The following is a 16,010-nucleotide window of genomic DNA, read 5'->3' on the forward strand; positions in this document are numbered from 1 at the left end:
AACAACTTTAGTCATACACAATTGTATGGGTAAATAAGTATTTAAACAGATATTTTTCTGTTTATTTTAAAAATAGTTATTAAAATAATTATCATAATTTTATTTTAAGTCTATAAAAATGTAATAATACTAAAAGTGTTGAGAATAAATTATAATTTTAAAATTACAAATCTATATTAATATTTGAAAATTGTTGAGTCATTTAGAAACCGCTTATACATTTATTTTCCAGACATTGGGAAGTTAAGTATTTCGTTTACCATAAAATTTAAAGTAGGTATACTTACGTGGGGAGGCAACTCGTGTATAATCGGAAAGTAATTCCTATAAAAATTATCGATCTTTTTTTACTTTGAAAGGCAATTAGTTTATATGATCTCGTATTCTCATTATGGTATCTAGATCAAAAATGAATTTTTAAGAACGGGTATAAGGTATAACCTAAAACTGAGACTGACGCATGTTAGTAACCGAGAAGTGGTAGTCGTCAGACCGTGATATGCGAATGCTATATAAACAACAACCGACAAAATATATTACTATACTATCATGATTTATATAGTATTGTTGATAACAATGATACGGATAATGTGTGACACTAAGCTCTGCTGTGCGATGAAGGCCGGTGCAGAATAGTGGTATAATAAATAATAATAAATATTATACCATCGTCAAATTATGATAATATACATTAACTCCAGGATTTGTAGGTCTTACGATCACTAACTGTAATTTATATTAGAATAAATAAAAAAGTATTAATATATTACCTACGAAAGAAAAGTCAATAACCACACAGTGAGTGAGAATAATAATTAACGACCAATACGATTTAAATATGACAATAAATCATAAAATAAACCAATGTATTGTTATAATACACATTTTATTTTAAAAACGTTTTTCGGTTCTTAAAATTATACTCATATATAATATTATGATATTGTATCGTATTGTTATCTATAAAATAGTACAATATAATATCGAAGTATCGAACCGCAAAGACCGATATGGACCTGACACACGTATGTTATTCGTGTATTATATTGTATATATCATGTATTACTATACAAATTTAAATGGTTTTTATAGTTCATTGCGGATGTTTTTTTATTAACAATAATGATTATCTAACCGGTTGAAATATTCCAATTGAACACGTTCACCGTGCACAAATTATTTTCTTAAAACTAATTAAAATTAAAATGGCTTTTTTCGATTGACTATTTAAACTCTATTTTTTAAACAGGTGTTCTATATGTCTACGTAAATTAAATATAATATAAATATAAGTTTATAGTCTATTATAAATTATAATAATAGTTGTTGCTGTTATTCGGACGATGGAAACTTTTAATGATACGTATTAATTAATGTATACGCGTTGACCTACAAAATGCCTTATGCAGTCATACTAATTACAAAATATTTACACCTTAATAGCACACTGCCATTTCGTGTATATTTTATAATCATATATGTATATAATATTAAACTTCAACTTTGATGCGTTTTTAGTTAATTAAAATCGAATAGACATTATATCACTTAGTCCATGTATTATGCATATAATATATAACAGACGAGTTAATAATTATAGTTGTGTCATTTTAGTGTTTTGTATTATTACCCCGAGGATAATTATTACGACACAAATACGTAGAAATATTAAGAACGTATATGTAATATTATAATTGAAGTTCGATTCGAATTAGTATTTATATTTTTAAATGTATTTTACCGGTGCATGTGGCGACGAATAAAATGTATATAATATACCTACCTATACGTCGACATTATATACATTAAAAATGTATACAATATGTTCGCGATAACTAGAAACACTCAATATTTTAACGTAGAGTTATTTAATTTAAACCATGATATTAAAATTTATAATTAAAGTACTAAAAATCATATATTATATAAAACTATGCATCATTTTAATATATATATAAAAATAAAATACTTAGTACGCTATTATTTTTTCTATGCACTGTTTTTTGCTAATAACCAATTTCCTAAGTTAAAAAAAATTGCTGAGTAATTACATTTTGAATTTCAAATATTATTCATATTTTATAAAACCTATAAAATTATTTTTATTAATCAATCATTTTATTTTTTTATCCAAGTGCGACGGATCTACTGCTAATTTTCAAACAGTGCATATTTTAGCCTTTAGGGTATTCTAAAAAAGTGTATTAAAAAGATATTATAGTAAAACCCGTCTCCCTCAATTTAAAAATGACCGATTAATTTAACACGTCATATACATGCAAAAAAATTCAAAATGCTATTAGGATAAAGAATATTATAGATATATACTATAAGTACCTAGTTTTTTTTATTTAGTACTACCACTAAAATGTACAAAAAGATACAAAAAAATAATAATTGATGCTTGGTGGTGAAAACGGACAATTGAACGACTCTATTCGGATAAGAGTTGTCGTGAAAATATTGTATAAATAATTAGGTGGACACCTTTAAATATACCTACTATATCTTGGCATACCTGTGCGGCTTTGCGTACGAATACTCATATCGAATATATGTTGTGTGTAATAAACGTATATACAGAAGTTTCATAATAAAGTGAAAAAATAACTGCTTTTGCGCCAGAGACACGTATTCGCGAGCAGTTTGAAATGACTCACGCCAATTCGGAGCTGGTTCAAAAATTACGCTGTGGATAAAACTCGAGTTCTCTTTACATACAATGTATATTTACATGTATAATATCCATATACATGTGTGTGTATAAAAGATAGAAAAAGAAAGAGAGAAAGAATGAGAAATAGAGAGGGGAAATAGGAGGAAATCCTTTCATTTCGTCAAACACGTCGTTCGTTCATTTCCACGATGGTTTTAAACGAATTTCCTCTCGCGCTGACGACGGCAGCGTGTTAAGCCGCGTTGACTGCGGAATTCAATTTCAAGACTGAAACCGTCATTTTCGCCACCATCTCCGTAGTGAGCTTTACGAACTGCAATCGTTTCTTTGAAAAAATTATAAACAAATCGTGCGTATTTTCGCATAGTTTCGTAAGGTATATAATATCACTGTGTTATATTCGAAACGTGCGCACGAATAATATAATAATATTAGTATAAATTGTTTATACTATACACTGTCGATATTATTAAAAAATAAAACCAAACTCGCGGCAGTAAACCATCGCTGATCGAGTATTCGGCAGGTGGCCGCGGTGCACGTCAAATCCTCCTCCCGGATATCGTAAATTCGTAAGCCGCGAGTCGTGAGTGCAAAATAATGTTTCAAAATATATCCCAAACAAACGAATCTATCCTTTACCAAAACATAATATACCTAAGCTATAGGTACATACGTATTTGCTCCGAATCCCACCACTGCTGCTGCACGCGTGTTATAATATTCTGGAATGCGTCACAACAAATTCATAGTGGAATCCTCAGATTATAATATTTTAATAGTAAATGCACTATTGTACTAGTATAATAAAATATTATGTGTTATACGTATGTACTTCACCGCAGCAGAATAATATGCACGCCAACAGTATCCATCACGACTGCAGCAGTTTACGAGATGACGTTTTTATTACAGATCCAACAATAGCACGATATAATATAATATCTTACATTTAATTCTATATGTATATAAATATTGCAATGTATAGAATGCCTATGCACCTATGTACATATATACCTGATAACGCGTGTACTCATACCTATATGATATGTAATATTATATAATATATTATTATGAGCATAGAGAACTAAATATTATGTTCTTTGTCGTGCAGTCTGCAATATATTTAATAGTGTTTACGACGTATCAGCTATTATCACAACACACCGAACACATGCGTATAATCACGGTAAACGCACGTCGCGTCATTTTTTATAATATTTTTATGCCAAATCTAATCCTCCTCCGCTCCGCCACGCGATGGACTTCGACACACACATACACACACACACACACACACACGACACGCGTCTCATTATTTCACCTTTTCCCATTATCCCGGGCACGCAGCAGCTGCAGCCACTGCCGTTTCTCTCTTAGCCGTCGTCGTCTTCGGTATGATGTGTGTACATGTTGCGCGCGCAGTTTTTTTATTTCATTATCATCCCGTATACACCTATTATATTATTATTAATATATGTATAGTCGTTATTATTTCGGTTCACATTTGATTATTAACGCCACGGGCGCGGGCAACAATGAACGTCGTCGTCGTCGTCATCCGTCAATGTACAGGGTGTACGTGTAATCGCAGTCGACGTACCTGACGTACTTACTATAAAATAATATGTATTCACAGGTAACACAATATTAGATACCTACAGCGGGCAAGTGCAGCGGTAGCCGCCAACATTCGAATGGGAAACGCAGAGACTTATTATTATATACGTTTATTAATATTTTATTATTATCATCGTCGTTGTTGTTATTATTATTATTATTATTATTTTTTCAATCCACAGCTTCTCGCGCGTGTGTGTATGTGTGTATGTGCGAGATGTGTCATTAAACTCGCGCGACCAGATATCGTCGCCATTGTCCGTCTTGTGCAGTGTCCACTGTTGTTGTACGTACGACGTTTTTCCACCTCGTCTCGTCGACGCTACCTACGATTTTTCCCGACACGCTGTGCTACTAATAAGTACCTATAATAGTAATAATAATAATAATAATAATGATAATAACTGCAATAATACGCGTGCACGATAATAATAATATAATATTTTGTCATACGGAGCAATGCTATTAACAGCAGTGCCGTATTTAGCCAAACTCTGGTGTAGCGTGTACGTGACGTGCGTGTTTGTGTAGCTTTAGGAGGCGGTGCGTATGCGCCTATCTATGTATAAAGGTGCATCTGTATTAACTCCGCGCAGATTTAATTAGACGCTGTCATCTCCGCGCGAGGCCAACGTACCGAAATCAACCGATTGCTGTGAGACCGTCGTAGACGTGTACGTATCTATATGTATTACTTACTGTTATGTGTACATAATATTATGTTATATAATTATTATTTTATTGCTACGCGCATTCGGCTGACGGAAATCGTTATCACAATAAAATATGTACGATTGCGAACGTTTTACCTTTTTTATAAAATGATTGCGAACGAATGTCACTTATCAAACGATTTGTTTTTTTAACCGAAAAACCAACGATTGCGAACGTTTTTATAGACTACGTTGCCAATTTTATAATTTCTGAATGTGTTTTATTTTGTTCGGGAATTCAATTAAATTTTTTTTTTAATAAATTCTATTTGATATGATAATAATTAATAATACAATGTTACATTATAACTACGTGACAAACTAAAATAGAATTATATAAAATAATATGAGGTGTTTAAAATGTTGATTAATTAAAATAATTTCGGAGTATAAATATTAATAACACTGTTATATATATAATGTATAAACTGAAAAAAATTAAAAATAATAGTTTTTAAATTATTTTTTATTTTTTTAAAAATTTTTTTCCTAGGTAGGAATTTCCAGTTTTTTGTAAATATAAAATTAGATCCTTGTGGATTTAATAAGTTGTAGTCATTATAATTTTTTAACATTGATTCAATTTTAGATTTATCTTTTTTAGCCATAGGGTTATTCAAATTGCTTTAATAGCGTAATAGTAAAAAACCCTTATACCTACTATTTGATTATTTTAAAAATTATTATTTAATAATTTGTAATTGACTAACACCAAATCTGGCAACACCGCACGATTAAAGGCAGGTAAAAACGTTTGCAATCGTGTTACGGGAAAAGGTCCGTTCGCATCGTTCCATTTGCAATCGTATATCACTCGTTGCCGCCAAGTGTTTTAATTCGTTAGACTATTCCTTTTATTATATTCGTTCTCATGGGTATTTATGTACAACAGACTACTATGTGTCGAGCACATTATCGGACGTACGACATCTATTCTCCACATCTCACTTTTTATTTATGGCAGCGACGGTTCTCGTTGGGATACTTGCGGTAATAATAAGCTCGGACAGCCTCGGCGATAATAACACGGTGCGGCGTACACATAATATTGCACCTAACCGCTGTTTCCGCGGGTACACGCAATAAACCGGTTGTCGACTGCCGTACGTTTTTAATGTAACAAGTGACAACGCACAATTAAACCGTTCTGTTGATAAATAAATTATTTTTAATTAATTTTTAAACTGTAGCGATGACATTGTCCTTATTACAGGGTACACGAGTGTCCGCAACTGTAAAAAACAAATCGCAGGTACCAGCACGGCAGCACCGTCAGCTGTATAAGACTTATCGGACCACACGATGCGTTGTAACTTATTGCTAAATTCTAAAATACCGATTAAAGAAACGTTTAACATATCTATAGTAAATGCGCATATTTGTAGGCATATTTCATTATATAAACAAAATAATATTTGAACAATATATTCGTTTTGATGTTACAGAACAGAGAGCGAGTGTGGCAATGATGAGAATGCTAAAGCAGATGAGTGCGAGATGATTAAAGAGGATAAAATAAGAAATTAATTTGTTATGGAGATGGTGTAAGAATTACACAAATTGTAGACAAAACAAGGGAGAACAGGTTGAAATGGTTATTATGAGAAGAGGTGACACGGAGGTAGTGACAGTGGCTACAGTAGCTATGAAAATTATAGTAAAAGAAAATTGAGAGAGAGAGAGAGAAAATGTCAACCGGAGAAGAGATAGATTGATAGAATAAAGAGTAACACAAAAATAGTTGGTATGAGTAAAACAGAGATGGAAGACAAAGCCCTATAGAGGAGCAATATTAAGGCATCAGACTCCATGTAGATGAGAGCGAAAGACGAAAAAAATTAGAAGACTTGTACCTACTATGTTGTGCGTACCTACTTATTGGAAACAGTTGTGACCAATGTTCGGTGCACAGTTTAGTAGTTGACCAAACATTTTGTAGTTGTGCATGTTATTGAGTAAAATACTCATAATAATATAGATTGTTATAGCTATAAAAATATTAGACTAATTTTTTAATCAAATATTTACTGCTGACACCATCATAGTCGATCAAATTGAGTAATTTAACATTATTAATCCGAAAATGGACGATATAATGAGAAAAATAGCTCCTTTCACTATTGAATTAATTTTTTCTAGTGTACAAAACTGTGCTGGGATAAAATTTAATTTTTTTAATTTTTTTTTTTTTTATGTTTGATAATGTATATAGTTTTAATTCAAATATTAATAACTATTATATTTTATTTTTTTAGCAGATATTAGTTATTAAATAAGCAATTGGTTCTCAAAATATATGATAACCGTATAGAAAACATAATATTATAAAACCAATCGTTGTAATCGTATTTATGATGAAAATATTATAATCACTTGCGAAATAATATTGTATAATATTATATAAATAGATTAGTAGATAATACAATAATTATTTTACTAATAATTTATAACTGAAAATAAAATATAAATCCGACAGCGTAGGTAATCAAAAATCAAATTAGTAATATTTCTATTTATCAAATAATGATAATTTGGGAACCTTGGTCTGCAGTTATTTTTTTATCATTTTATAGCCGACCTGTCACGGCTTCGCCCGTGATTGGTTTTTTATTTTGCCTTCGGACAATGCTATATTGATATGTAGAATTTTTTATTCAAATTTTATCGTTTAACAACGAGATCAGCAAGTAAATATAAAAAACGATTAATGAAACCATATTGAAATGTTTCTAGCGATATTAAACATTTAGCATAACCTTTAAAAAAAAATTGGAAAAATGTTATTGTCGTCAAAAAATTGGAACATAAAAAAGCTTTGTTCTTGTGGATCTCGCAGAGAGGTCCCAAAAATTAACTTTGTTTTTTTAATTTTACAACATTTTTATTATTAAATCTTTGAGTTAATTAAATTTTACCATAAAACAGTGTGAATAAATGCATTGTATAAATAGATAAATAATATCTTTAAAATTGTATTCCATATAATATTATAACAACTCTTCAAACATAAGTGTTTAAATAGTAACCATGGTTACAAAACAATAATTTAAATAATAATATTAAATATGCGTAAAATTTCCCATTTTTCTTAATTTATTTTATTTTTTATTGACAAAAGTGGTACTAAAACCTTCAACAGACTATCGAGTATAACAGTAAAAAAATTCAGCCAAATCGGTTCAGTTGTTTTCTTAGTTAGCGTAGTCATAGAAAATCTTCTTGCAATTTTATATAGTAGTATAAATTAGATACGTTCATATTATTACATTATTTAAAATGGCTTTTGTTGATTTTTAAAATGATTGGGTGGTATGGTGGATCCATTGCAGTAAAAGGTTTTAACTTTTAACGATACCATTTAATTAAGTACATATTTTAATAAATACAATTCAAAATATTCTATGAGAATTTGTCATGTGTGAAGAAATATATTAAACTAAGCTAACTATCATAGCGATAATAATTTAAATTTCTGTAGAATATAATATATATCATTTAGAATAACCTCAATCTATAATAAGAACAAAACGTTTTTTCAGCATTCTATTAAAACAAAATGCAATTTATTGAATATTTATCGTCTTATTAGTAGCAATTACATAACGATATTTCAATATTTTTATAGGTGTTTATTAATAGATTTCACATAAAGGACAACCGATTGTCATCTGTAACGACTACAATAATAGCGTTGAATATATTATTTTTCCAAATATTCTAATCATTAATAATTATGAATGATTTATTAACTCTAACCAGCTCCAGATAATATTATAAAACAATGCAGACCTTCTTTTTGAGTATTAAAAATAATATTATCACAATGAAAAATAAAATAAAATATTATTTACTAAATATTATAAACAAATATTTGAGAAAGAACGAAACTTTTATAGGTAAAACTAACAACAAAGGCTATAGCATACCTACTTTAAATATGTAAATAACTAAATTAACATATTATTCGGCGTGTATATCAGTTTAATAACAACTTTCTCTGTGCTTATTTTTATTTTTACTATTATTCATTTATTCGTTATACGACCAATTTATAATATTTTAATATATATATATGTGTGTGTGTGTGTGCGTTGTATTTTTATTAATTAATATACTGTAGACACGAAATTAATAATGCGAATAAGGAACATATTATATATTTATATTAATTAGAAAATAATAAGTTTTCCAAATACTAAATACATTAGATTTATATTTTAGTTAATATTTTGTGCAGAGCACGTTTTGAAATAAATTATATTATCTACTTAGATGGGTTTCAACTATTATTTTGATACTTAATTATTAATTACATTTTTCCAAGGATCTTATGCGTTAGTCTCATTAATCATTATATTTATCAAAACACTATGTAGCAATTATCTCAATAATGTGTAACTATGTATTTGGTATTATAAATATTAAATACAGTAGAATTAAGTAGGCATTATTGCTAAAAGTTACTTAATGTTGAAAGTTAAAAATTGAAATTGAAAATAATATCTAAAATAGCTAATGGACGTATTTAAGACAAGTGTAGCTACGCAAGAAACGAAGAAACTAAAAACCGGTTCATCCGATAATAATTAACTTGAAAAATTAAATAATTAATAATAAATAATTGATTTTTACTTTTTAAATTTTAGACTTGAAGCCGTAACGATGGATATATTGTAATTTCTATACAACTATTGCGCGATTAATTATGTATAATATTAAATAATACATATTTATTTTGTTTTTAATATATTCTATGTTTATTATAATCTACTTGGTGAATTTATTATGAGATTTGCTCTTGGTATAATTATAATTATTACTATTATTATTAATTACTATCATTATTATTAGTTAAATTATTTTAATCGTCAAAACTTGGATACATTAATACGTCGAATGGTTTAAGGTCACAACACTAAATCAAAAATGATCCATTAATTATAATGTGCGAAGGATGTATAATATTAAAAGCGTTACTACATTTATTAATTTTAAAATGATATTTGAAGGACACAATATTATTATTAAGTTTAGCGAGTCTAAATATAATTTTTTTACTTAAGTGTATACATTTTAAATACAACTGATTATTAAATCACGTTTACTCGTGTTATAATAATAATAATAATATAATAACAGGTATATGTCGTCGTGTTGAAAATGCGTTTTTAAACACGAGCTTATAACGATATTTACTTGACGAATATAATATTATAGTCGGCATCCGGGTAAACTTCATGTGTATCAGTACGTGCACCTACAATTTACAATTTATTGTGTAATGCTCGCAAATGTACACATACCCATTAATTTTATACAATTAACCTCTTCCCGCATAGAGGCATCAAATGGTGCCATATATATTTATTTTTATTAAAAATCAGCTTAAATTATAACAGTCTTCATATATCATTCTACATTATGATAACATAGTAATGTTTATATTTTACTAGTATAGGTAGCGCTAGTCATATTTAAAATTGGTAGAAAATGACTAAAAACAGAAAGACTACAGCTTTCCAAAATTACTACAAGTCATCCACTTTAGACAATTTTTTTCATACATAAAAATCAAATAAACTTTTCGAAAAAAATATTTCTGAATAGATTTATAACTTTTGTTTAAGATAATATTAATTAAAACCGGTTTTGGTAAATGGAAGAATTTTTATAGCGAGATTTGTTGATGGAAACATTTGGTGCCAGCCCGATTTGGTGGATGTATTTTTTCAATCAATTTTATGACGTTTTGTCTATTTACGTACAAACTATTGCATGTCTTTACATGCGTCTTATTTTTGTTTTTATTTCATCTATGGATTTTAAATTGTTTCCATTATTATCAGTACGTTGTGTTGTTGTACGAGTAAAGTATTGTTTATTTGGTCTCATAAATATATATTTTTTTTCAATAATTTGTGAAAATGTCTAAATTAAATGAACATACTATTGCGGATTTGTTGGATTTTGAAATGGATGAAGACGAAATGTCTATACCTTCTGGGTCTGAATTTTCTGACCAAGAAGAGGACGAAGAACATTTTTTCAGTGAGTTTGATGTACCAAATTATAATACTGATAATAATTGTTTCGATGATATTATGGATTGGCCTGTAGAATGTGTGGAAAATACAGACGTACTTCCCACATCTACCAATAACATTCACGTAGATCAAAATCCTATTATTATAAGTGTCCCTCATATTTCATTACTTGATAATTCACCTGTTAAAACTCGATCAAAAAGAAATAGTGCCAACTCTACCGTCTCTACTCCGTCTTCGTCAGATCAAACTACACCTGTTTTTCATACTACGGTAAATTTCGATACCCCGAGAACATGGATTTCCGGTAAAGATAATGATTTTTGCGAAAACCCACCACCGTTTTTAGGAGATAATAATATGTCATATGAATGCGAAACGCCGTTTGAGTTTTTCATGAAAATATTTCCAGAAAAATTATTTATGAAAATTGCAATGGAGTCTAATATTTATGCTGCGAATAACAACCGCTCTAATTTTAAATTAACGGTTAATGAACTTAAAACATATTTAGGATTAAACATTGCTATGACTTACTTACGTTATCCGCAACTCAGAATGTATTGGTCGTCTGTTGAAGGTATAAAAATACCTTTTATAGCTGATAATATGACCAATAATCGTTTTGAAGAAATAAAACGTAATTTACATTTTGCTTCTGACGAGGAACGTGTAAAAGGGGACGGATACTGGAGAGTACGCCCAGTTCTTGACATTTTACATCAAACATTTCATGAGGCAAATGATAATTCAGAACACCAAGCAATTGACGAAATGATGATACCATTTAAAGGTCGAAATTCTTTGAAACAATATCTTAGAAATAAACCAAAGAAGTGGGGGTTCAAAGTATGGGCTAGAGCAGGAGTTTCTGGTTATATTTATTGTTTTGAAATGTACCAAGGAAGTGATAAATCTAAACGAAGTAAATTTGGTCCAATTGGTGATTCAGTTCTAAGACTTTGCCATGACATACATAATTTAAATATAAAATTATTTATGGATAATCTTTTTACATCGCTACCACTTTTAACCGAACTAAGAAACAATGGTATATTTGTTTTGGGAACTTTAAGATTAAATCGTGTCAAAAATATTCAATCATATTTAGTAGCAGGAAAATTATTACCACGTGGTGCATCTTCAGTCGCTACATCGAATGATAATATTTCAGTTGTACGTTGGGTCGACAATAAAGAAGTACATACAATTTCAACGTATGCTGGAGCTCTTCCTGAAGACGAAACTAAACGTTTTGATCGTAAAACAAAACAATTTATACAAGTTTCTCGCCCATTTTCAGTTCAGCAATATAATATGTTCATGGGCGGAGTAGATATGATGGACCGTATGATTTCACATTATGCACATTTATTTAAAAATAAAAAATGGTACCATCGTATTTTTTTTCATTTCCTAAATGTATCAATCGTTAACGCATGGATCATATATAAAAAGAAAACAAATAATAATATGTCACTGCTAAACTTTAAAGCAGAAATCGCTACATCTTTAATTGCATTTAATAAGACTACATCAAAAAAACGAGGAAGGCCAGGCGCTACAGATGAATATATACCACTAAAAAAACGGGTTGTTACCAAGACTTCAAACGTAATAAGGTAGGTACCTAATATAAAATATTTTTTACAACTTAAATTTTATTTAGTTAAAATAATTATGATTTATAGATATGATGGATCTAACCACTACCCAAAAAAAGTTTCAACTAACCATCCACCAAGATGTCATGATGCTGACTGCAAAAGACGTACCCGTTATATTTGTTGTAAATGCCAAGAACCTGTGTGTCCAGAATGTATGGAAAATTTTCATACGAAAAAATAATTCAATTTTTTTAATATTGATATAAAATAAATTCTTTAATTTTAAGTAGGTAGGTACCTAACCTAACAAGTAGGTAAATTTTAAATTGTAAAATTTTTAAAACGATACAAGTAAAACTTTTTTTTTGTATGTAAATTAATTTTTTATTTCAAGCTATAAAATAATTAACTAACAATTTTAAAATTTGGAATTTAATTTTTTTTTATATTTGATGTATATGTATGTTATCATAAAATAATTAATCAATTAATACTTCTTTTGTTTTATAATAATAAAATTTAAACATATTTTATACACTATTTATTTATTTGTTTGTGGTAATGTAGTTGAGTACTTCAAAACGGGATGGCACCAAATGTTGCCGGATTTTGTTTTTTAAATATCTTTTTAAATAATGTTTTGATATTTTTTTAAGTATTTTTTTCGAATTCTACGTCAAAATTTACATATAGGTACATTTTTTTTTTGTTAATAAAAGAAATCATGCATGAAGAGGTTAATTATTGTCATTGACGGAATTGATTCGACATTGTTCTAAAGGATGATTTTTGTTAATACAAAAATAGCTACTTTCTATTCGCGTTCTTGGACGACGTCAACAAAATTTGACATATACACGTGTGTGTAAATATCCTGTATTATACAATAATAATATAATGTCGTACGAAGTGTACACGGCGCATAGGCACTACATTACCGGGGGTTTCGGCCTGTTGAGGGGATGGGGTTGGTGGTAATTTCTGGGGATCTGGCAAGCCTATTTATAACCAAGGGACGGAAAAGGGTGGTGGCCGCGTTAAATTCGAAAGGACATTTTTTCGGTTCCGATCTTTGTTAGAACGAGCACACGCTGGTTTTTTCTTAGGTTTTTTGCGTTATATATGTATATATATATATATAATATACTCTGTATTATTAATGCCCGGGCACGTTGCCATGACGACCGTGTCTCCAGCGAAAATGAGAGGAAAAAATTTGCGTTTCCTCCCCACGTCATTTCCATTCCATACCACCGGCACTGCCGCCTACATCCCGCCCGCCTTCTAACCCGCACACTACCCTTCACGCCCTATCATCATTTCACCCTCTCACTCGTTTCTTCTCACTCACCATCGCGTTGTAGTTTGCCGCGCCGGTATATATAATATTATAATGGAACTTTGATAAATAAGAGATGCAAGGCCGGAGGGTCGGTCGTGCGAGTCGGCCTTGGCGAGGGGTAGGATAGTCTCATGAGTGGGGCGTGAGTTGGGTAAGTGGAGGCGAACTTTTGATAAATAAAAACTTGGAAAGTTTCTCACACAGAATATAATGCGGTCCGGCCGGGGCTCGAGACCTGTTAAAAAATACACGCGCTGCGGCGGCTACGGGGATGGGATGACTGGGCGCGGGTGAGATGAAAACCCCAAGGGGGGGATACCCGAACTCGTATTGATTTTTACATTAGCTTTTTAGCTTAGCCTCATACCGTTTATTAAATTACCCCGGGGCTCTGCAAGCGATGGACCTTCAACCCTCTTCTCTACGAAATTACGTCATTTAAAAAATATATGTGTAACATATACACACATTATGAAAAAAAAGTAATAATTTTTTTTTCCCTGAGATGGAAAAAACAAGAGCGTTTTTCTTATGCATTTGTATGCTAACTTACTAGTATGTATATATATGTTATAATATTATACACTTATAATATAGACGTAGATGTGCATGTACAATCAGAAAAATATTTATACAATGTAACCGGAAGTAACACGACAGTATATAATAATAGTATGTATTTCGACATTTACGTACAAATATTTCTCCGGTTCATCGTTTCATAACGATATTAGTATTACCATAATAATGTACTGTACCACTATCCACGGAATTAAAGTTGATCATAACGATATCAATTTTGAATGAATTGTTGCTGATTTCTTTCACGCTTAGGTTAGGTTCTCCGTATAATTTGTCTAAGTTTGAAATTATTTAAACACGTCATAAATTATAATTATCAATAATTGCATATATTTTACACTATATTATAATTATATGATGTATTAAATGTATTTAATATACAATATAATGCTAGTATTAAATTCGATTTTTTACAATCGCACGACTAGATTCTGATTAATTATTAATAGGTAGGTAATATATTTTTTCAATTTTATTATGTCTGCTATGTATACAAATTAAAGTTCTCGGATTTTAATATGAATTAAGATTTGCGTGATTATATGTTTTTGGTTCACGTGCATTTAAATTTAAACATTGATGTATTTGAATCCCCGACAAAATATCGGCAGTAAGATATCGCGTGACCAAAATATCGCATGGAATAAATATCGCCAGCTCACAATCGCCAGTATGGAATATAGCAGTAATTTAGTTAGAAATAAATAATATTGATTATTGATTGACATTTTATAATAGTTATAAATAATTTTATATAATTCAATTTTTAAAGCATATAATATTGTTATGTAAACATTTTATAGTAGAATTGATAAAAATATTAATAATTTAATAAAATTAATAAAAATATTAAAAAAAAAAAATAATAAAATATGTATATAGATTAATGGAAGTATATATTTAATGAAATACCTTGAAGATGATCTTCAAACTCTCGATTATGTTAATCTACTACTACATTCTTTACTAGTTCAGCCCAACTGACTGTCTTGTTCTTTTAAATTATTGGTGTATTTGAATTTAACAGATGCAATAATAATTTATGGCGGTATTATTTCTTAAAATATATTGGTTTCACGACATTTTTGTTGCGATATTTTCGTCACGCGATATTTTACCGGGCTACCGATGTATTTAATCCACTTGTTAATAATTAGTAAATTACGGATATTTATTTCACGTGTATTAAGACATAATATTTGTTAAATGTATTTAATTATAATATAATATAAAAAAAGTAAATGCATTTAGTTCAAAATAAAATACTGATTAGTGATTAGTGATTACCAATCATTGCGATTATCAACGATCAAAACAATATTTTGAATTTAAAAGTTATTAATATTTTACATATATTGTAATTTTAAGTTTTGAAATTCTTACCATAAATATGATTATTTTAGGAAGTCAATTAGATATTTAGAT

At 29.5% G+C, this 16,010-nt stretch overlaps 1 protein-coding gene and 1 long non-coding RNA gene across 2 annotated transcripts; both read left to right on the plus strand.

The window, feature by feature from the left end:
* The first annotated feature begins 4,117 nt into the window (after positions 1-4,117).
* On the plus strand, positions 4,118-6,433 carry LOC112604397. The gene is made up of 4 exons (XR_003115225.1): positions 4,118-4,255; positions 4,317-4,971; positions 5,903-6,113; positions 6,224-6,433. It is a non-coding gene; the product is annotated as an uncharacterized LOC112604397 (long non-coding RNA).
* A 3,793-nt stretch (positions 6,434-10,226) lies between these two features.
* LOC112604396 (piggyBac transposable element-derived protein 3-like) lies at positions 10,227-12,946 on the plus strand. The gene is made up of 2 exons (XM_025353424.1): positions 10,227-12,676; positions 12,746-12,946. Exons 1-2 carry the CDS (start codon positions 10,935-10,937, stop codon positions 12,900-12,902), a joined length of 1,899 nt encoding a protein of 632 aa, XP_025209209.1. The 5' UTR covers positions 10,227-10,934; the 3' UTR covers positions 12,903-12,946.
* The last annotated feature ends 3,064 nt before the right edge of the window (positions 12,947-16,010 follow it).

The sequence above is a fragment of the Melanaphis sacchari genome, unplaced genomic scaffold (genome assembly GCF_002803265.2).
Source record: "Melanaphis sacchari strain LSU unplaced genomic scaffold, SCAv2.0 Contig11_pilon_pilon, whole genome shotgun sequence".
Classification (NCBI taxonomy): Eukaryota; Metazoa; Arthropoda; class Insecta; order Hemiptera; family Aphididae; genus Melanaphis; species Melanaphis sacchari.

Bases quoted from the DNA above. Each gene is read 5' to 3' on its own strand.
- LOC112604396 (XM_025353424.1), top strand. From the start codon at position 10,935: ATGTCTAAATTAAATGAACATACTATTGCGGATTTGTTGGATTTTGAA. The intron at 12,677-12,745 runs GTAGGTACCTAA...TATGATTTATAG, and splicing joins AAGACTTCAAACGTAATAAG to ATATGATGGATCTAACCACT.